The sequence below is a fragment of the Paramisgurnus dabryanus genome, chromosome 1 (genome assembly GCF_030506205.2).
Source record: "Paramisgurnus dabryanus chromosome 1, PD_genome_1.1, whole genome shotgun sequence".
In the NCBI taxonomy this organism is placed as follows: domain Eukaryota; kingdom Metazoa; phylum Chordata; class Actinopteri; order Cypriniformes; family Cobitidae; genus Paramisgurnus; species Paramisgurnus dabryanus.
Window position 1 is genome coordinate 17,561,881 of NC_133337.1, and position 24,068 is coordinate 17,585,948.

The window sequence follows — 24,068 nt, forward strand, 5'->3', positions numbered from 1 at the left end:
CACACAAAGATTAATACTGGATATAAAACACATGACACACATGCTCACAGATACACACTGTTACACACACTCACAGCTCTTCATCAGTCTGCAGGAAGTCAAAATTATTGAATAAAAGTGTTTCCATGGTAACTATGATTTCCTGTCATGGATGTTGTGTGTAATTGAAGGGATGAACCACTAGGTGTTGCTGTGTTTTCATTTACTGTTTTTCTCAGTCCCTTTAGTGAAATTCTCAAGACCTCCTGTTCAATCTTCACATCATTGTGTCATTTGTGCACATCAAAAAAGCAGTTTCTTATTTCTTTGAACAAGTTGCAAATGCTTTAGTACATCCATGCAAATGATAATGTACAATTCTCTGCTTTTTCCTACATTATCAGTTGCTTATGTCATGTTGATCAAAATTTATAATGGGTCTGTGTTGAATAGTCTCACCCCCCCCCCCCCCCACAACATTTAGGCATTAGTTCATAGTGTAAGTCTTTACATGCAAAATGGTTGAACAAGTTGTCATAATACAGGGTATGGTCAAACATATTTCTGTACATTTCCATAAGACATTTTTTCTAAATCTGTCCTGAATTGGTAAATTGCTCCCAGGTGAATCTTGACTTTCTATAACAGACAGGAATGTCCCCAGCAAGCAAAAACTGAGATGTTGAAATGAAGGCTAACTATAGACTCAATATAGTCCAGCTATGAGTAACCCACTTCTACCCTAAATAAACTTGAATTTGGTTACATGTCATTTTTGCCAAAATAACTTGAAGATTCAATTAAATTCAATTGAATGTATGATGTATGACATTCCAACATTTCAGCAAAGTCGACAGGTGTTCAAGGTGTTTGCTTTCATTTCTTTTACATGTTCTAAAAGTATATGAATTGTCTATTTTTAGACGTCTATTAGACTTTCACTGGCATCCCAAATTTAGCCTTGTTTAAGCCAAACATGCTTGCTGGGTCAGTAGGTATAGGAAGACTTCAGTATAATTCCTTCAGCACTACATGTACAGTTTTCCCTAAAGATATTGTCCTATGTTCACATTTCTACTTTTGTGTTTTTTCTTTATGCTATGCAGTGCTCTCTTTTCCTTTCTGTATGGCAATGACATGGTCTGTCAACCAATAACAGTACAAACAGTAAAAAGCGTAAATATGAATCTTGTCCAGTCTCTTGCAATCAAACTCTCACATAACTTACCCTAAGGTCTAACCTACAATTTAAAATACAATATTCGTCATGAAAACTTTAGCCATAGTTTACATCAGAACATCCCTCCAGAATCAATTCTATTATTGACAACATGACTAAACAGTTTGACTGTCTTATCCGTACTCAATGACACAATGACTTGTCATTCTGATGGCACTGACATGTTCATTGACACAGATATTTACTTTTGAGAGATGAACTAAGGATTTTGAGCATTTAGAGACTGGCTTTTGCAGGTTATCCATGGTGTTTTGCTATTTGTATAAACTGTTTTGAGAAATGCAAATGTCGAGGATGATTCGAGAAATGTACCAAAGCGACTGAGAAAAACTGTAAATGAGTTTGCATGATCATTGATTGATTCTGCTGGAGTCTCATTGATTGGTGTTTTTCACAGTGTCTTACAGCATCTCAGCTGATTTTGATACAGATAATCAATATATATCAGAGAGATGTGACATGAAAGCTACATAAAAGATTTATTTCAAAGATTTAAAGAAAACCCTGAACTGATCAGCCGTTATGACTTTCATGGATCAATAGAAATAAGTTAAAATCCTTCTGTGTGTTGTATATACAATACAGTGAGTTTGTGAAAACATTGTGTTTGACAATAGCGCCTCTTAGTGGCCATAACTGCTTACTACAGACTGAACACAAATGTGTGTCTGTGTGTGTCCAGGTGATGGACAGCTCAATGCCTCTGATTGGTGAACATGTTGAAGAGGACCGACAGCTCATCTGTGATCTGGTCATGAGTAAAATGGCTTTCAGTCTGCTGGGCATCACAACACCACTGACATCGTCCACTAAGGTTCAGTATGACTTTGATTGACTGATGATGTAATGCTGTGTGTATGAAATGAAACTGATGTGTGCGTCTTTCTGCACAGACTCCAGCTGCCCCGCAGACGACTCAGCCCAGACGAACTCAAGGTAAAGGGAAACAGACTTATGTTTATGTTGTTACATTTTCAGCTGTACGTTACTGTAACTGATGTGTGTTGTGTAGGTGGACCTCGCTCTGGTTCTGAGTCTGGTCAGGCTTCACCTCAGAAGGCCCGGTCTGCCTCTACCTCACCCAGCCAGGCCTTCCAGCCGGGTCCGATTCCCGCAACCGGGCCGGGATCACAGAAACAAACTCCACAGCTCAAGTAAGATCAATACAGAACTCACCTGCTGTCACGCATTCATCATCATGTAGTCTCCGCCATCAGACACGCCCATCATTGATCATTTAAACACAAAACTGCCCATCAGCATGCGTCAGTGCCATCACATCTGTCAATCATCTATGGGTTCAGTGCTAAATCTGTGTGTGATTATGTTTCAGTAAATCTCAGTCACTTACCAACACCTTCAGCGAGACGCTGCGGGGAAACGTTACAGACGACGAGGCCAAAGCCGAAACCATTCGCAGTCTGCGTCAGTCCTTCGCCAGTCTGTTCTCAGACTAACACACATATCTGATCAAAGCTTGTGTTAGTCTGATGACAGCTGGATTTAAGAGTCATTCGTCTTTATTCATCCGACACCACACCAACACTTCTCTCACGGTGGACACCAGGAGCCGGTGTGCGTTCAAGCCCTCCATGTTTATATTTGAACTGACGAGAGTTATTATAAATCTTCTCATTGATGGTTTTGATTTTGTTGAACATTTGTGTGTTTAGCAGTGATGTAGATTGAGCTGAACCGCTCTGTGTTTAAAGCCATCCTATTTAATCAGATAATCTGATGCAAGCAGACCGATCTGTAACGTATCAACCAGCAATATTCCCACGCAGGAATAAAAGTTCTGCTGTCTTCCACATCTGAGATTCTTCCCTTTATAAACCACAATCATCTACTTGAGCTTCTATCGGTTTAATATCTCTCTAGTCTAGTGGCTCGGCCATTTTACACATTTTTAAATATGAGGACCTTACATCATTGCAATGAAAAATAAAGTGCAGTTCATTTATTACAAAGCAATGTCAGTCAGTGAAATAAATATCGAGACGTCTTAATGATGAAATAAGCTGTATAACACACACAGTACTGTCAGATCTCAACATACAGCATTCAAGTATGATTTCTGTTGTACAGCATTTTAAGAGATTATCGTGATCAGTCTTTCGTTTTTTTGTTTGGCTTGTGGACCAAATGAAGCGTTACGTAAATCATGATTTGTTGTAGTGTCGATGAATTCATTTCTTCAGAAAATCGAGTTGCACATGAGGTTGTGCAGTTAAGCCATAAACGTGTATTAAATCTGCTGTGATTCTTTTATTGAATGCGTTTGAATGAATTGTGTGCAGTTGTAATGTGTCATTGACTGTTGTTGAGTTTTTTTAGTGGACTTCTGTGCCTCCAGCAAACTATCAAATCTCTGTACTGCTTGAAACTTTCAATCTATTTTATGGATTGATTACTTTTGTTCCAGTGTTTATCTCACTGTTATCGTCAAGAATATTTTGCATGAAGTTTATTAGATATTGGCATTTAAATTTGAGGAGTCATTAAGTTTCATCATTTGATGTCTACCTCATGCCGAAAAATTCATATGCAGAACTGAAAGCAGATGAGCAAAACAATGCGTGTTACATAAACTGTCTAGAAGAATAAAAGTGAATTCTGTCTCTTGACAATCTTCAATCAAAGCCAGTTAATATGATGATGTGCTGATGTCATATATATATATATCGGAATTATCATGATGTTACACATACACACACAAACACGTACAGTACAATACAATGTTATGATGTGTGAGGTTATGATGTGATGTGGCATGACACTTCTATGATGTTTGTTTCAGTGGTAAAGAAGATAAACTGTGTATTTTACTGCTTCATGTTTGACTCTGATGTATCTGTGTCTTTTAATTTTATTATTTTTTTACATTTTAGTCGCTTATTTCTGGAAATGCTATTAAACGTTATCTCGTGTTTATTATGATGGGGTTGATGCTTTATTTGAAATATGTGAAGATGATTTTTGTCATGATATGAATTGTTGTGTGCCATGCAGAGTGAATGATGAGGAGTTGAATATGAGCAGATGACGTGTGAGATTAAAGCTGTTCTCAGCACAGTCGGCAGAGGGCAGCACATGACAGACACACGTTTGATATGACAAGAGAAAGTAAAAACACTTCATGTATTTATATTCACACACAACCCACATAAGACTGAAGCTTCTGAATCACATCTCAGCTTCTCAAGGTCCACAAGCTCACCATTCACACTGATAAAACCATCTGTGTGTGTGTGTGTGTGTGTGTGCGCGCGTGCATGTGTGGGTGTCTCTGTGTGTGCTTAACAGGTCTTTTTTAGTCACCATAGAAAACAATACCTTGGTCTCCATGGTAACTGCAATGCTTTAGTGAACACTAAGAGAGATGACAAGACACAGAGACAGACAGACAGATAGATAGAGAGATAGGCAGACAGACAGAGCAACAGACAGATAGAGAGACAGACAGACACAGAAAGAGAGAGAGACAGATAGAGCAAGAGACTGACAGATAGAGCGAGAGACAGACAGACACAGAGAGAAATAGACATAGACAGACAAATAGAGAGACAGACAGACACAGAGAGACAGACAGACAGACAGAACAAAAGACAGACAGATAGATAGAGAGACAAACAGAGAGAGACAGACAGATATATAGAGAGACAGATATAGAGAGACAGACAGGTGTGAGTAGAAGAGTATTTTTCATATTTAAATCACACATTAAAGATCAGTGATACTGTAGTTAGACAGTGAGACAGTTCTTCTGTGTCCAATTTTCAACTACATCTCAAACACGTCTGTCTGTCTGTTATTACTTAAATAATCGTGTAGACCATGTGCTGCTTCAGATGTGTTTGAATAATGAAACAATATAAGTTCTATAACACACTGTCTATCTACACTACATTACAGAATTAGTTAAAAGTATATACTATACACTCACCTAAAGGATTATTAGGAACACCATACTAATACTGTGTTTGACCCCCTTTCGCCTTCAGAACTGCCTTAATTCTATGTGGCATTGATTAACAAGGTGCTGAAAGCATTCTTTAGAAATGTTTGTCCATATTGATAGGATTGCATCTTGCAGTTGATTGAGATTTGTGGGATGCACATCCAGGGCAAGAAGCTCCCGTTCGACCACATCCCAAAGATGCTCTATTGGGTTGAGATCTGGTGACTGTGGGGGCCATTTTAGTACAGTGAACTCATTTTCATGTTCAAGAAACCAATTTGAAATGATTCGAGCTTTGTGACATGGGTTATTATCCTGCTGAAAGTAGCCATCAGAGGATGGGTACATGGTGGTCATAAAGGGACGGACATGGTCAGAAACAATGCTCAGGTAGGCCGTGGCATTTAAATGATGACCAATTGGCACTAAGGGGCCTAAAGTGTGCCAAGAAAACATCCCCCACACCATTACACCACCACCAGCCTGCACAGTGGTAACAAGGCATGATGGATCCATGTTCTCATTCTGTTTACGCCAAATTCTGACACTACTATCTGAATGTCGCAACAGAAATCGAGACTCATCAGACCAGACAAAATCTTTCCAGTCTTCAACTGTCCAATTTTGGTGAGCTTTTGCAAATTGAAGCCTCTTTTTTCTTTTTGTAATGATGAGAAGTGGTACCCGGTGGGATCTTCTGTTGTTGTAGCCCATCTGCCTCAAGGTTGTGCGTGTTGTGGCTTCACAAATGCTTTGCTGCATACCTCGGTTGTAACAAGTGGTTATTTCAATCAAAGTTGCTCTTCTATCAGCTTGAATTAGTCGGCCCATTCTACTCTGACTTCTAGCATCAACAAGGCATTTTCACCCACAGGACTGCCGCATACTGGATGTTTTTCCCTTTTCACACCATTCTTTGTAAACCTTAGAAATTGTTGTGCGTAAAAATCCCAGTAACTGAGCAGATTGTGAAATACTCAGACCGGCCTGTCTGGAACCAACAACAATGCCACGCTCATAATTGCTTAAATCACCTTTCTTTCCCATTCTGACATTCAGTTTGGAGTTCAGAGGATTGCCTGGACCAGGACCACACCCCAAATGCATTGAAGCAACTGCAATGTGATTGGTTGATTAGATAATTGCATTAATGAGAAATTGATCAGGTTTCCTAATAATCCTTTAATTGAGTGTATATCTGTACTGATCATCACTCGCAGGTTTGTTCTATCATCAATGAAGATAAAAAAATCTAATCTAAAACAGAATAACTACAATAAAAATTATACAGAACAATAAAAATAGCAATAAAAACAAAAACTCTCTATGAGGTGAGATTTGAGATTAGCTTTAAAGGACTCAGTTCTGATTAAATTTAAACTATTTAAAATAAAAGCATGAATAACTTTTTCTAAATACTGGATTGAGAGAAAAGTTTACAATTTAGTCAAACGATGTAGATAAAATAAACATGTTTATTTGCCATCAAACCGCAGATAAGAACCTTATAAGAGCCAACATCACTTGGGCCAAACACTATTACTTCAGATTTAGCTTTATTTAGTGACAGGAAATTCATCTTTTTAAATGTTTTAATGTTTGCTGTATTATTGTGAGGTGAATTAAGCCGCAGTGTCGTGTTGTTATTGTGGGAGTTTGTTAGGCTTTATTTTCAGTCTCCCAGCTGTGCCTCTCTCTGGATTTCTTTAGTCTCTCATTATGGAAAAGAAAAACTTTCCTTAAACTCCTATAGGACTGTTGTGTGTTCATCTTTGTGTGTGTGTGTGTGTGTGTGTGTGTGTGTGTGTGTTTGTGTACTGTGTGTGTGCAGTGTGTGTTTGTGTGTGGGTTGGTATATGTGGTTTACGGGGACATGAATAGTGTATAATGACATGTTTATTATGCTATAAACACAGAAAGTGTCCCTGTGAACTGAACGTCTTTAAAAACAAACTAAATGTTACTTTTTCATAGATTAAAGACTGCCAACAGGTTTTTATGACAGGGTTTTTGGGGGTTAGCGACTGGGGTAGGTTATTAGAATAGAATATACAGAATATACAAAATGCATTGCATCTATGGAACCACATATGCCAAGATGTGTGCGTCTGTGTGCGTCTCTGTGTGTGTACAGTGTGTCTATAAAGATGTGGTGCTGATGCTGCAGATCTCTTTGTGTGCGTACTGTTATATTAATGGACAGTAAAACACAGTAAATGTATGGTAAATTTAAATGATGTCATCAGAACAGAAACTCAGTGTTGACCTGCTGCTTATAAACTCTGATGTTAAATTTGTGGTTTTCTGTGGCTTCTATTCTCAGACACATGCGTGTAATTATCCTCCATCTGAACAAGACACACCCTATACACACACACACACACACACACACACACACACACACACACACACACAACACACACACACACACACACACACAAAAGCCTGAAGTTTTTGGTTCTTCTGTAAGTATTCACATTATTTTTTAACTGTGTAATACAGATGTAATTCATCTATTCACATAACACTGTAATGATAACACAAACTCAAAGAATGTCAACAATAAAGTGCATGTTTGAGATTTAAATTTTCTTTTATTAACTCTGCAGAAATACTGCATTGTGAATGTACATCAAGACTCTCTCTCGCTCTGTGTGTGTGTGTGTGTGTGTGTGTGTGTGTGTGTGTGTGTGTGTGTGTGTGCGTGTGTGGGTTGGTCTATGTGGTTTACGAGGACATGAATAGTGTATAATGACATGTTTATTATGCTATAAAGGTGGTTTACGGGGACACAGAGAGTGTCCTCATAAACGGAAAAGCTAAAAAAACATACTAAATGGTAGTTTTTCATAGATTAAAGACTGGCAACAAGTTTTTGTGACATTGGGGTTAGGGATTGGGGTAGGTAAGGGGAATAGAATATAACAGTTTGGACAGTATAAAATGCATTGCGTCTATGGAGATGTCCCCGTAAACCACATACACCAACATGTGTGTGTGTGTGTGTGTGTGTGTGTATGATTTATTCTAGCGTATTGCGAAGAATATTCTACATCTTTTTGTTACGTACTGTAGAGTTCTGCAGTAAAACAAACGATCATCCAAGATAAACTTGATGATAAAGTAAATGGGAAATTTTCCACTGAGTTAAAGGTTGTTATGAAATGAGACAGATGTTTTTGGTTCATGGTTTGTATATCTTCTGAATTAAATCTCTTAAATCACAGATATCATCACAGGTTGTACAGGGTATGTATATAATGAAGTCTGTATTTAATAGGTGTATAATGAGGGTTCATTCTGGACTCTGTGATGAAATCACGATTAAGGTTCACAAATGCACACCTGGGGCCAGTTGCATAAACTTTTTAGTCTTAAAAGTTACTCATCTATTTTTTTTCTTCAAGACTGATCATAACTGTTTAAAGTATGTTACATAAAGTGGTAAAATAGTAGGACTGATGACCCCTAACTAACTGCCAGTTTGTCAGACTCGATCTTAAGACACTGTTTTAACTTCACAGCTATGTTTATGCAACCAGTCACAGCAGCCGTTGACTTTTGTGACATTTACATTTACACAGATGTGCATATTTCTGTACTGTACACAGCATTAAAGTCAGTTTACTGGAGAAGAAAAAAGTAAAGATTATCATCAATATCAGACAAAGTAGAAAATCTGATTAAAAAAGATTTGTTTGAGATCTGCGGTTTAGAAATAATTTAGACAAGTTTTAATGATGAGGCAGAATCAACTAATACTAATTCATTATGAATATGGCTGTGGTCAGGATTTGGCCCCTGATAGTCTCACATTATCTGATCAATGAATGAATAAAACTCATATGAGATACAGATCCACAGCGAGATGTTCCTCATACACAGATGGAAGAGCCGGTGAGTGTTTTATGTCTAAATACTGTGATTATAGGTGAGGAAAATATTGTGTTAGATGAATGATTTCTCGAATAAAACAACATAAGGATTGAGATCTGTGATGGTATCTCTGTTGACCTTCAGTTCAGCTGTATGAACAAATATATCACGGAATATAACACAATCCACATCTTAAAGGGCTTCACACCAGACATCACATCTTCCTTCACAGGAAATCTCGCTGAAATCTCACAGTGTCTCTGATTGTCAAAGTGACTTCACAGTAAACAAACGAACAAAATGAAGGGCAAGGATAAAGAAATGTCATTAATACTGTGGACTGCTTTTTACATCTTTGATGTCCATCTCATTTTGGAATATGCCTGCTGCACCATGACCGCGGTTAGGTTGTTTCGTCTTTTATCAGCTTGCTTTCTGATTGGGTATTGTTTCGTTTCACGTGACAATCTACAGCGTGCGTTTGCGTTTATCCCAAGGCACAACCTTCCCTGAGTGACATAAACTGCAATTCATCGACGGGCCACTAGAGTATGGCTCCAAAATGGAGTCAATTTACATAGACCCCAATGTTAAAATGCCCAACTTTACAAAAGAAATAAATGTGTGGTACAAAAGATCTATATACACTGTCAGAAATAAAGGTACAAAATTTTACCTTTTCTGTCACTGGGGCTGTACCCTTTTAAAAAGTACAGCTTTGCACCTAAGGATTTAATTTTAGTACCTTAGAAGTACATGCTGGGACCAAAGAGAGCTTATTAGTACCTCAAAAATACATATTAGTATCTAAAAGGTACATATTGGTACTAAATGTTTACATATCTGTACTTTATGGTCCATACAATTACCTTCTTAAAGGGTGCTGCCCCACTGACAGCTAGGTTACATATTTTGACTTTTTAACAATGTAGGTCCTAAAGGTACGGTAATCTACCCATAATTGTATTCTGTTTTGCATTCCTGTAAAGGTACCAAACAGAAACTTAGGGTACAGCCCCAGTGACAGAAAAGGTACAGTTTTGTACCTTTATTTCTGAGAGTGTAGCTAATTTCGCCCTTCTTGATAACTATGAGGGGGTGAATTTTTTTGTAACTCAACCATTTAAATTATATTAAGCCTTAACGTTCTGCATAATTAGAGCGTGGCCACTTGAGTGACAAGTGAACTTCCACTGCTGTTACTACAGTGGAGCTAGGTGGGCATGGTTTCAGTAACCAGTCTCCTTAGATTTTGGGTTATCCAGGAGTGACGCACTGCCAAGATGGCGACGACAGGCTCGGCCTTCTTTGGGCTTCAAAAATGCCCTTCACAAACCTACGGGTGACATCATGGACACTATTTTTACAATCTATGGTTTATACTCAAGGTTCCTTCACACAACAGGATTTCTGATCGTAAATATTCGACATGTTGAATATTTCCGATTTGCGATCTAAGCGCCTCATACCTGCTTCTGAGCAGGTTTACACGCTTTTAAAACCGCAGCTGGAAAATCTGATAAGATAATCGGTTCAACCACAAAAACAATCTAGACTTTACCTAGGATTGTTGTAAGAGGTCAAATCGGCCCAAATTCAGCCCGATTATCATTTGGTGTGTATCGGATCCTAAAAAGTTTGTTTTTGCCTCATCACATGTCAAATAATAACAGAAAATACATCACATAAATCCATTCCATCAGGTCTGTTATGTGTGTTGATCAGATATATTATTAAAAATGAATATCAGTCATTGGTTTGTAGAATTTGAGATTTTTCAAATCAGCAGGTAAGAAACACTGAACATAAACTCTCATCATGAGTACGGCTTTAGTTTTTTTTGTGATATGACACCTTTAAATAGATTTAGATCACACAAACGTACAGCTCTTAAAGCACAACATTGACAGTTTTCTTCATGTGTAATACTGAAGAAACCTTTGTTAGTTTATTTGTCATCAGACTCATCACTCTCTTTAACTGCTGATCTTCGTGAGCATTTTGTTAATGGCTTGTTTGACGTGTGTTGTCGAGCTCCTGCGTCGTGTTTTTCCCTGTACAGCCCGTCTGCGCCGGACCTCACGACACAGCTCATGAAAAGCCTCCGCCACTCCTCCACCTGTGCCCACCTGATCCACGCACGCAGAACATTCATAAAACGCACAGGCCATGTCGGCCGCCAGCCGCTCGCCCTCCTCTGTCGAGACCTGTCGGGCGTGCTCCAGATCAGCTTTGTTTCCTAACAGAACCAACGGGACGTGTTTGGGTTTCTTTACCTCATCCAGAAGTCCCTTCAGAGGAACAACATCTTCAAAACTCCCGCGGTCTGTGATGTCATAAACCAGAATCAACCCATCTGCCCAACGCATGTGACCCTCCTTCTGTATCAAATCCTCCTAAAAACAATAACATGAAATGAGCTTAAATCATGCAAACAAAACATTTCTCTTTCAGGTATTGATGGGATGATGGTTAGTGAGAGTGTCACGTCAGAGCTGAATGTGATACTGCAGTGCATTGTGGGTGATTTGCAGTGGCGTTTGTTCAAAAGTGGGCGCCCCCCCCCCCTAAAGTTGGCCAGAGAAGAAAGCTACTTTAACATGTTATCAAAAAGTTAAATACATAGTGTAAATGAATACAAAATTAAATCATTTAGTTGTACTATTTCATTGTTAATAATGTTATCATTTATTAAAAAAAATCTAAAATGAGTTTGGTGTGTGTGTGTCATGTTTGTGTGTCTGGGGCGGCACCCAAATGGGTGTTTATCTAGGTCAGTAAATTTGTTAAAAGCATGTGACTTGAGGATGAGCTTGTTTCAGATCTGCCTTGGGGCCCTTCCCACTTTTGTTGTTAGCAAATCAATAATTTTTTTGATGTCGTTGTGATTGGATCGTTATCAGTCTCATAAATGTGTTGCAGATTGTCATGTAACTACTAGTTACAGAACTGATCAGTGGAAGCAAGTGAAATATCTTGAGATAAAATAAAATATGATTTTATCCTTACAAGGTGTTCAGTTGAAGAATAAATAAAGGATTAAGGAGCTTGGACCAGATTGAGCAACAGGAAGTGATCACTCTCAAGCTTACATTCTGTGCTTTTCCAGCACTTAATGGCAAATTGAGTTGTCTAACATTAGCTGGATGCTATGTAAGTCATGCCTTTTATTGTTTTCCCTGTTTGCTATTTCAAAGACTGCATGATAGAATGTGAAAGAAAAATTTAAATTCTGGTATATTCTGTGGCTTTGTCAACTTTGTTCCAACATACTGGTCTGTGGTTAGGCAACTTTACTGTGTGTGTGTGTGTGTGTGTGTGTGTGTGTGTGTGTGTGTGTGTGTGTGTGTGTACCTGGTAATTATCACGTTGTGGGGACCAATTGTCCCCATAAAGATAGGAATACCAGTGTTTTTGTGACCTCATGGGGACACCATGAGGAAACAAGCTTATAAATCAAACAGAATGATGTTTCTTGAAAATGTCAAGTAGCAGAAAGTTTTCTGTGATGGTTGGGGTTAGGGAATGGGGCAGGTAAGGGGAATAGAATATACAGTTTGTATGGTATAAAATGCATTACGTCTATGGAATGTCCCCACAAAACATGGAAACCAGAATGTGTGTGTGTGTGTGTGTGTACATGTGTCAGATTGCGTTAACCGAAAGGGAATGAAAGAGCGCGAGATCAATCTCCAGATCAAAAGTAAAAGTGTAACAAGACGTTGTCTATCCGAATGGGAGTTTTTGCGAACCTGACTTGTTGACTTGTTTCCATTGACCGACATGGCATAGAATCTCTCGTCGAGTTCACGCTTTATCTAAAAGGTAAATTTAAGACTTGAACTTAAATTAGCCGCTTGCTAATGTGACTCTCTGACAGTAAATTTATATTTAAATAAAGAGTTTAAACAACGACATCATTCATCATTAATCCAAGCAATAAAAACGTAAAAGACATTTTACATTAATTTAAGCAAGTATGTAGCTATAATCATACTTACAGGTTGTGGCTAGGAGACACATGTTGTTCCAAATAAAGTGGGTACTGAACCATCTTTAATTGCCAAAAGTCTAGTAAATCCCTCCGTTAAAAATTAATTTTAACCACTGATTCTTCACAGCCAAGCGTTTAGTATATCCCTACTTGAAAAAGTCTCCTTTGGTAGTGAAAACAACACAAACTGAAAACACAGCGTGATATGATGTTTACAGACTAACTAGCTGTGGGCAGGTCATAGTTTTTGTTTCTCCCGTGGGCAAGGCTGTAGGCGGAGATAAGTATCTCGTGTGACGTGGAAAAAGGAGATCCAATCCATATAACGACTCGTTTCAGCGATTCAGAGTTGACTCCCTACTTTAGAAGCCAATAACTTTATTAATCGTGCACTTTTTGGTTCAACTACTTTGCACATTGTTTACATTGATGGACAGCTACATTACACTGTAATACAGGTCAGTTTCGATTTTGGATCTGTGTGGCTCTTTAAGCTACTGTCAATTTGCGCAATTTAAAGGGTATGGAAACACAGAGACACTGACCAGCAGTTTCAGCTCATCTAATACATATATTCATCACTGATAATACTGAAGCTGGATGTGATGGCTGTAAAGAAAATCTGTTTATGTGTTTTAGTGTTTATTTCACACAAGAGGCGCGCGTGTGTGTGTTTGTGTGTGTGTGTGTGTGTGTGTGTGTGTGTGTGTGTGTGTGTGTGTGTGTGTGTGTGTGTGTGTGTGTGTGTGTGTGTGTGTGTGTGTGTGTGTGTGTGTGTGTGTGTGTGTGTGCGTTACCTGTCCAGCTGTGTCCAAAATCTCCATACTAATCATCTCATCATCAATATTTGCCTGATGGCGATACGTGGACTCTGTGAAGACACAAACTGAGTTCTGAGGATCTATGAACATAACTGAAGGATGGCAGAGGTTAGTGAAAGATACCAATCTTTTATAGCACACCTCCACAGGTTATTCACTGACAAACATCAATCAAATCTGTTATAAAAGCCCAGCTGTGTCAACACACTGTGCTAAATACTGATAGAGAGACTGACTGTTCTGCCCAGACATCAACATGATCATTTCGTAAACTCTCTCTCACATGCATTTAGCTGCAGTGTTCAGCCCAGGTGCATTCTGGTATATAATGATATCCTGTAGGTCAATGTTGCTGTGGGCAACAGTTTTTTATTTCTGTCTACCGTTTGTGTTTCTAAAGTAAAATCAGATGTAGAATTTGACCTGTTCATACACGCTTGTTCGCTCAGACGTTTCTGCATGTTTTCAAACATCTGATGTACTTCAGCCAAGCACAAACAATATTTACTCTCCTCAGGTTCTTCTGAGTCTGTGTGATGTTCAGTTCATGATGCTGTAATCTGAATGATTCATCGACTTTAAACTCCACAGAAATTCAATCATTTTTTACTATGAAAGACCTGCAGGATGATTCAAAACATCTCATTTATGTGACACGGACATAAATAACAGCAGACAGATTTGAGTCTCTGTCACAGATAAATTCCGTTTAAGTGAACAGAATCCTAAATTGTTCTCTGAGAAAAATATAAAACGCATATGGTCGTTTCAAGAGTTAGCATTAATAATCAGTTTTAGAGAAAGATAAGCATGTGTGTGTGCCTGGTAATTATCACGTGGGGACCAATTGTCCCCACAAAGATAGGAATACCTGCAAATTTGTGACCTTGTGGGGACATTTTCAGGTCCCCATGAGGAAACAAGCTTATAAATCAAACAGAATGATGTTTATTCAAAATCTAAGCTACAAGAAAGTTTTCTGTGATGGTTGGGAATAGAATATACAGTTTGTACAGTATAAAATGCATTATGTCTATGGAATGTCTCCACAAAATATGGAAACCATAATGTGTGTGTGTGCTTCTCACCGAGTGTTGGGTCGTACTCCCAGATGAAACGCTTGGTCAGGAATCTCACCACCAGAGCTAGATGGACAGACAGACAGTCATTTTTGATGAGTTGTATCTTTATAGTTATCACTCTATTGTTGTATTTTTATGAAAAACATGAAGTATATTCTATGTAAATGCTTTCATTATTGATAAGGAGGGCGTTTTAAGCTATAAAACCTGCAAGGTGGAAAAAATTAACGGTTATATATATCATCAGATCCAGGCAAATTTCAATTTCAGGCCATAACACCTTTAACAGAATAATCGTGATCATATCCACTTTATTTATGACGTAAATGTGGGCACCGCCATCTTTGAGCTCTTTTGTGTAAAACTTCCGGTAAGCCACTACAGCTAATGGTAGTCGTATTGTGAGGGACAGTGTGACTTGCTTATTGGCTTTTTAATGTTTATTATGAAATCCAGAAAGACTGGCATAAATTGTGCAGTTTGAGGTTGCCATAATAGCTGACACACACGCAGTAAATCTTTACAAACATTTGTTTTAACCATAATCCATGCACTAGAGGCCTCATTTATCAACCTTGCAAAAAATGTATCAAAACGGGGCTGGAAAAATGGGAACGCCAGTTCCCATGCAAAGGTTGTGATCTATAAAAAAACAAACTTGACTTAGTTTTATAAGTCTTAATATTTTTTGGCCTATGCCATTTTCGGCTTTGTGTGTACGTAGACTTTTAGTAAGGATCCTACGCACAGTTGTATAAATGAGACCCCAGAGCTGAATGTGTATGTGGTGCACCTGCACCCTTTATCATCCATACTTCCATCCAGTAAAACCTTTCATAGAAACTGCCAGTAAACAATAAATACAATAACTGTTTAAAAACAACTTATATTATACTGATAAAAATATGCTGATTTAGCTGGTTTATTTATTCTGCTAATATATATTGTTACACAAATGTGAAGACAGTACAGAATATATACAACATAAACTGCTTAGTTAATGTTTATAACAGTTCTTTGTGTTTGCGCATACACTCTAAAAAAACAAACGGTGCTATATAGCACCAAAACTGTTGCTTTGGATCGTAACCATAGAAGAACCATTTTTAGTGCCATAAAGCACCGGTGAAGCACCTGTGTAGCACCTGTGTAGCACCTGTGTAGAACCATATAGGGGCCATGTAGCACCACTATAGCACCACATATGGTTCTACAAAGCACTATATGGTTCTACACAGGTGCTTTACTGGTGCTTCACCGGTGCTATATGGCACTAAAACGGTTCTTCTATGGTTACGATCCAAAGCAACAGTTTTGGTGCTATATAGCACCGTTTGTTTTTTTAGAGTGTACTTTTGTTATGTTTTAAGCAAGTTCTTTCCTTGAATACATGTAATAGTTTAATATTTTTATTATGGTTTGTTTAAAATATGTACAATGTGTTGAATGAGAAAGATACTGCTGCTGACAGACCGCGTTATAACAAGTCAATTAAAAATTGCTATTAAAAACAACTCACAGCAGGGGGATAGTTGTGACATTTTACATATACCCCTGAAAGGTTTAAAGGTTAAAAACATGAAATCTTGGTCAGCATGCATCTCTCTTTCCCTCTCTCTCTCTCTGTGTGTGTGTGTGTGTGTGTGTGTGTGTGTGTGTGTGTGTGTGTGTGTGTGTGTGTGTGTGTGTGTGTGTGTGTGTGTGTGTGTTTAAGTATCATTTAGTGTCTGAATCCAGAATCAGAATCTGCTGCTGTGATCTGAACACACAGTCTTCATTCATTTCACACTATAAATGATTACCTGACTTATACAAACCATACAGTCATGATTGCTGAGAGTGTTGTTATGTGATTGTTAGTGTCTGTATTAAAGTTGTCTAATGGTTAGTGTGTCGGTTGTATTAAGGGCTGTCACAATGATTAAATAATCATCTTGTCGCGATTGTTTGACCTCATCGCAATGATTTCAGATCACCGCAATGATTGCACATCTCTTTAAAAAACACAAGAGGGAGCTGCAGCACCTGTATAAATGAGACAGTATCAGATGGCGCTTCTTAAAGGCGCTCTAAGCGAATAATGTGCGACGTCACTTCCTGTTGATGTTTGAACTGTTTTCAAACAGACAGAGCGTAGCTACCTCCTCCCCCTCCCCCTCCCTTCCGTGCTTTCATGAACGCGCCCAACCCCCACCCCCAAATCCTTCTTGTCGTTTATTGGCTGGAACACTTTGTTATGGTTTCTGTTTGTAGGTTTGGCCATTTGTTGATATTGCCGTTTGTGAAGCCGGGGCTGTCTACAGAGATCGCGTTTTTTTACAGTTTGATCAGCGGACAGGCAGCAAGCAGATAGTGAGGAGATGTTTCCGGTATGTAACAAAAAATGTTTTATGGTCTAAAACGCTTCAATTCGCTTAGAGCACCTTTAACTGACAGTGTAACGCGATACACTGCAAATCCAATCAATACAATGGAAAAACAGCATTTAAAGAAATGCTGCAAAACTTTGATAAGCAGTATGAACTGCCAGGTAAATCATTTTCAAAACAGCAATTCCAAATTTAGGAAAGTGAAGAATGCTATTCTTAACAATCTGTAAGGAATTTATTTTTTTGCAGTTATTTTTTTTTACTTGTGATCCAGTACTACTATTTAAGGCCTGTTTTGGTATAGTCAGTTTATTTTGATTGCATTTTTATTTTCTGTTATTTTTTAGACACTTTATTGTGTTTATATCTTATGAAGAAGTTTTTAGCTTTTAAAAGATATATTCATTAAATAATAAAATTTGTTAGGTGTATTAATATTTACTAAACCTCGCAAAAGATTTAGTTTAAATAATCGCAACAATTTGTGAAAATTATTTAATGAACACACAAAATAATGTAAGAGAATTAAATGTCAAAGCAATAAAACAGGCAGTTAATTGGCATAATCGCCACAATTTATTAGACCATCAGCCAAATTTCATAATCGTGACAGCCCTAGTTGTGTTGAACAGAAATTCAGCAGGAGTTCATCGAGTCATTTCCTCAAGCTGAAGGTCAACAATCTCTGTTTGACCTTACACAAACTTTCCCACCAGTCCCTTTCACTGACACACGCACACACTTTCCTCAGCATGTTCATGATCTGCACACGCACACATGAACACACAGAGACACACACACAGATGTGTATCAGCAGGTGCGAGCAGTAGCTTGTTCCTTACAAGCAAAACAGAAAAATACAACAACCCTCATACTGTCTGATCTGTCTGATCTCCAGAAAAACAGACTGAGACTCAGAAATGACTGTAGAAAGATTTACTGTAAATAAACAACATGAAGGCCAATAAAGTACAGTGATGATGAGTTGATGTGCTTGTGAGAGAGAAACAGATAGACAGACAGAGCTGACAGACAGACAGAGTGACACACAAACAGACAGAGACACACACACACACACACAGAGACACACACACACACACACACACACAGAGGGACAGACAGACAGAGGGACACACAGACAGACAGAGAGAGACACACACACACAGACAGAGAGAGAGAGAGAGAGAGAGAGAGAGAGACACATAGACAGACAGAGACACACACACACACACAGACAGATAGATACAGACAGACACACAGAGAGACATACAGATAGACAAAGAGACGGACAGACACAAAGACGAATGGACAGACAGAGAGAAAGAGAGAGAGAGAAAGACAGTAAATATCCTCTGATTCTATTTTATTTTATTTGCAGTAGTACTTCATCCATCACCCAGCACCTTAGCTCAATTGCACCTTAATGTTTGTTAATATTGTGTTATTGTATGTTTCTCGTTTTATGTATAATGCTTTGGCAATATTGTAAGTGACACAATCATGCCAATAAAGTTCTTTAAATTGAAAATTGAATTGAAAGACAGACAGAAAGACCCTCTGAGGTTTAGTTCAGTTATATCTCTTCTGATCACTTATTACATGTCTGATATTTATAAAGTCACATTGGACTGGTGGTCTTTGGTGGTCTGAATGTTTGAGGTCTGTACATTTAGTTGTGTTATTTTCTCCTGTCATCTTTGAGTATTAAACAGTGTCTCTACTGAATTTCTGAGCAACCTCCATAACACAAATAATTGGATATTTTCAATGCTTCATGCAAGTACTTAAGCTGGAGAAATTCTCACAGAAACATCAGAGTCACAGAAACATTGATCTTTCTTTAAATAATTATTCAGAGTGATTTAAGACCATCAGACAGAGATCTGACCCTAACGGTCACTGATAAGGGCACATGGGTTTATTTAATCTATCCGTGATAAAACAAAGCACCGCTCATTACATTTGCCAACCTTTGCGGTGTTAGAGGCATTTCTGAAACCCTCGGTAATAAAATATGAACTGTGATTGGTCACTTTACATGTGATTCATTCACTGAACATTGTGTGTTTATTACACTGAAAACAACAAATCTGAACATTCAGATGCTCCATACATTAGAGAACCAAACACTTGTTTTCATCATTAAACAGCATGAATATAAAACAGTAGGAGTGAAGGCTGGGATGAGCTATCGTGTGTCTTTATCTGAGAAGCAGAACACTACATTTGATCTCTATTTAGTTTCATTAGTGTTTAGAGAAACAGACAGAGATATTCAAGAGATCTCTTGTGTGTCAATGAAATGATCAGCTGCTTTATCTTCTAGCAGCTCATCAATGCTTCTCAACACAACTAAAGAACAAAAGATTTCTGTAGCAGAAAACAATAAAGCCCAAAGCCTCCAAAGAGTTTATCTTTCAATCATCAACTGAAGTTAAAACACAATATGATCTGATTTACTTTAGAGCATAGAGACCATAAAAAACTCTTCACACTACTGGAAATATATCTTTCTCATGTTTATTTTACAAATAACACCACATTCCTCTGAACATTCCTGACGTCTTTTTTAATCCTATTGTGTTTATAGTAAATCATCTGAAGTTTATTTCTTTACTGTATTTCTGGACACAACCCAACATCTTTGCCACTGATATTTGACTACATTCACCCATTAAGATAAAACTGAAAACAGACCAAAAACATTGGCAGTGACTATTTACACTATATGCTATAATAAAACCCCTAACCCCACCCAATAAACAATTTTTTATCTTAACAAACACTAATTGGGCACATTATTTCTACTTTTCAAACATTTTATTAGTTTTTATTGAAGATAAATGCCTTTTTGATGTGATATGTGATAAGAGCGATAATGGCAAAAGGCAGATTCAAACCAGTGACACTGCATCTACAGCCTATGCCCTGCAGACCTTGATTTTTGTTTGTCTTTTTAAAACTTTAGTGGTCCGACCAGACACACAAACAAACAAACACACACACACACACACACACACACACACTCTCTCTCTCTCTGTCTCTCTCTTTCTCTCACTTTAACACACACACACTCTTACCGGATTTGCCCACTCCTGCTCTGCCAAAAACTGCCAGTTTCACCTCTGGACTCTTCGCCATGGTGACAGCAGCCACAAAAACAGAATGAGCCAATCACAGATCAGATATTAATGACCGCAGTCACACTGTCTGCAATCCATCGCCAGCTGAAAACATCAACACATGACAGATAGTATAAGATTCATAACATCAGTCATTATATTATTATTAATATCATGAATTTGACTGAATCAGTTGATTGTGTATGAGGCAGTTAAATCCCTGATATGAAATAATTGACGACGGGCTGTTGAATCATTCGAAAATAATGCACACCCTAGGTGGTAACTATGTGGCACTACGTGTGCAATATTTTTATTAATTCAAAGGACTGGAGTCAATTATTCCTCTTACACCATGGTTACCACAGACATTGCTCTGGTGGTTATTTTAAGACATTTGACAGGTAAGGTGTGCGTTTATTGAAAAAAAATGCATACCTGTGGAACATTTCTCAACCGATCAGAATAAAGCATTCAATGGCCCCGTGGTATAACGTAGATTAACCAGCGCTTCTAGAGAACTAACAAACAAACACACATTTCCATGCTCATTGCACACTGAAAAACATCACATTAAAACAATAGTTTTGTCAGTTGAGAAATATTTTATTGGTCAGATTTTGTTCTGTGAGTCATTTGTTTGATATTTAATCATTTAAATGAGCTGTCATCCATGTGCTCAGGTTGAGTCCTGAGGGTCTTAAGTCTTACACAGGGTCCTTATATGGTAGAGTTGTGTACAGGCAAAGGTTTGAAGTACTGTGTGAATGCCGTCTATTTGCCAACAGTGTCTGTACAGATTACCGATCAGATTCTGATGTTTAAAGCTCTTAAACTGAACACTTGTGAACTGAAGGGGTTTGAGGTGGATGATGCTGACAAACACACAGACTCAACACAACATTGTGAGACTCAAAACAAAACGATCTGGCTGATGCCTGTAGCTTCCTTCATGCACAACTTGTATTCTCTTGGATTGAAAACGGTTTTAAACTGCATATTATTTTCTCAAAATGCATTTATTTATCATGATGTTTTTATCATGGTAATGTCTCAAAATAAGATGCTCAACAACACTGATTCCTACAATAATAACTGAACAGTGAAAACATTTCATTAGATACAAATGTGATAAACAGTAAATGTTATGTGATGCACTCACGTGACCTTTATCAATGACACTTAGAGCAGTACAAGCTCTTTATAACTTACAGGAGAACAACACTCTACAATTATTTTTCATTAAATATCAAAGTTTTACATCAACAGAATCATCATCTGTCCAGTAATCAATATGAACATACCACACGTATTTATAGTAACAGTGACGTCACCACCATGACTGTGATGCAATAACAGCGTTCATCATTATGTCGGTAATATTATGATATGTTATTTTAATAGTTAAGTAATATGTAAAATATTATTGACTCTTAATGTTTGCCTATAAAAAAAATTCTACATTGTTTATAAACTTGTGTGTATGCGTGTGTTGTGTGTTTGAGCAGTAAAAGTGCGCGCTTACCGTGAGATCCTACAGAGATCACACCAGATCTGATGATGAGGATGAGAATGAGGCGTGTGTGTGGATGCGGCTGAGAGATCAGACAGTGCGTGTTTCTGTGACGGTCCGCCCACACACACAGACGTCACGCGCCATCAACAGTGACACAACAGCGACACCTACCGGATAAGAACAAGCTGAACGCACAACTGTGTGTGTGATTTAAACTCATATTAAAAAGTTGATAATTCAAGTTTATAATATTGTTTTTTTCCTTCTGAAGCTATATAAAAATTGCATGGGCGATTTATAAATAATATTGCTATATTTTGTAAGCAGGTGTCGTTTCGTTTTATTTTTATTGCAGTTTCCATATTGTTTTACATTTTTTATGTCTCCTCTTATATCAATATCATTTTTCATTCGGTCAATCTTTTATAAAAAATCCCTTAAGCAAGTTAATTAATTGCATAGTCTTGCAGGAAGTGACATCACTTGCGACAGGAAACCAACTGGGTAAATGTTTCTAAGTATGTACAAAAGATTTATTTAAAATTGTGACGTTTCGTGGTTTATCTCGGTATATTTTTTTAAATTAAAGAAATTAGTATGATGATATCAACACGACATTTGAGGTCGTCTGGTTGGTTCCAGTGGTTATATAACCACTATATACACACAATTATCATTACACAGCCAAAATATAAATAATGATATACCTATTAGTAGACAATTAATTACGACGTCTTACATATTAGTGCTGTCAATTTTATATTGGACCACTAGATGGCAGAACACACACGCACAAAATGCGCATTTACTGCAGCTGCATACACACATTTACGCACACACATAAAAACAACACAGTATTAATTGTTTGTATTTGTTGGATTTTATTCATGGTTTAGTCGTTCAGAAACACAAAGTCAAGCATTACTTTGATTATCAGCTCATTGATGTCAGAATTATCATGCAATCATATAATAAAATGCCACAGCATTATAATTAGTGTGTGTGTGTGTGTGTGTGTGTGTGTGTGTGTGTGTGTGTGTGTGTGTGTGTGTGTGTGTGTGTGTGTGTGTGTGTGTGTGTGTGTGTGTGTGTGTGTGTGTGTGTGTGTGTGTGTGTGTGTGTGTGTGTGTGTGTGTGTTTTGTGCTGCTGTACATTGAAGTCCATTGGGGAAATCCTTTGTGCACATTCCATCACCCTGGAGAACCTCATCAGCCAATCACAGCCCAGCTTTAATCTGAGAGAAAAAAGAAAGAAGGCAAGTTTGAGTGTGATTGGCCAGCGACTCCACTGCTCCTCTGTTGCTGGTAAGAGGCAGCAGCCTGCATCTGTCTGTCTGATCTGTCTGTCTCTCTGGCCCTGCTGTATTCTCATCTTTCAGTCTGTCTGTCTGATCTACAGTTGAGGTCATAAGTTTATACACCTTGCAGAGGAAAATGTTGATAATTCATGAGAAATAAAAAGAATTTTGTACTAGTGTAAGCAAGCTGTTGTACACAACAGATTACATTACATTTAGTCTAAAACACAAAATAACAACTGAATTAACAAAAATAACCCACATCAAAAGTTTACATAGCCATGATTCTTAATAGCTAGTCTATGATCTTGCTGGATGATCAAGGATTGTTTTTATGTTTAATTTGATCTGAGACAGTCCTCAGAAAAATCCTGTAGGTCCTTCATAATCTTTGCTTTTCCAGCATCTTCTTGTTAAACCACTGTTTAACATTGTCTATGTTAATACTTTTTTTTTTACAATGAAGACAACTGAAAGATACACAACTATCAGAAAACACAAGCATTCACTGATGATCAAGAACACAACACAGTACATTAAGAGACAGGGGTATGTAAACTTTTGAACATCTGTTTGCTTTCTTAAGTGATTATTTAATAATTGTTTTGACTTCTGGTGAACATATCATAGGTAGCTTCTGAAAGGCAGGTCTGAAGTCATAAATCAGATCTCTAAAGAATATAACAATACATATCATCATGTTGAAAAGTTTACATACCCCTGACTCTTAATGTATCGTATCATTCTCTTGAGTATCAATGAATGTTTGTGTGTGTGTGTTTTTAAAGGGGTCATATCATGAAAATCTGA

The 24,068-nt window shown here is 37.8% G+C and overlaps 2 protein-coding genes across 3 annotated transcripts in view; one reads left to right on the forward strand and one right to left on the reverse strand.

The window, feature by feature from the left end:
- The window catches only part of syn3 (synapsin III), a 94,976-nt gene extending 90,820 nt beyond the window's left edge, over positions 1 to 4,156 (forward strand). The window contains exons 11-14 of the mRNA XM_065264404.2: positions 1,902 to 2,033; positions 2,113 to 2,155; positions 2,232 to 2,373; positions 2,553 to 4,156. Coding sequence (XP_065120476.2) covers positions 1,902 to 2,033; positions 2,113 to 2,155; positions 2,232 to 2,373; positions 2,553 to 2,676 — 441 coding nt within the window. The 3' untranslated portion in view covers positions 2,677 to 4,156. The remainder of the gene's footprint in view (positions 1 to 1,901; positions 2,034 to 2,112; positions 2,156 to 2,231; positions 2,374 to 2,552) is intronic.
- A 3,469-nt stretch (positions 4,157 to 7,625) lies between these two features.
- Positions 7,626 to 22,093, reverse strand: rerg (RAS-like, estrogen-regulated, growth inhibitor). 2 transcript variants are annotated; one of them, XM_065273409.1, is made up of 6 exons: positions 21,970 to 22,093; positions 20,883 to 20,965; positions 20,403 to 20,549; positions 14,960 to 15,016; positions 13,848 to 13,921; positions 7,626 to 11,452 (listed from the first exon to the last, which is right to left on the reverse strand). In XM_065273409.1, the coding sequence occupies exons 3-6, from the start codon at positions 20,461 to 20,463 to the stop codon at positions 11,033 to 11,035; spliced, it is 612 nt and encodes a 203-aa protein (XP_065129481.1). In that variant the 5' UTR covers positions 20,464 to 20,549; positions 20,883 to 20,965; positions 21,970 to 22,093; the 3' UTR covers positions 7,626 to 11,032. The 2 variants fall into 2 exon arrangements, with proteins under 2 accessions (XP_065129481.1, XP_065129482.1); XM_065273410.1 differs by lacking the exon at positions 20,883 to 20,965 and having other exon boundaries at positions 21,970 to 22,067.
- Positions 22,094 to 24,068: the final 1,975 nt, after the last annotated feature.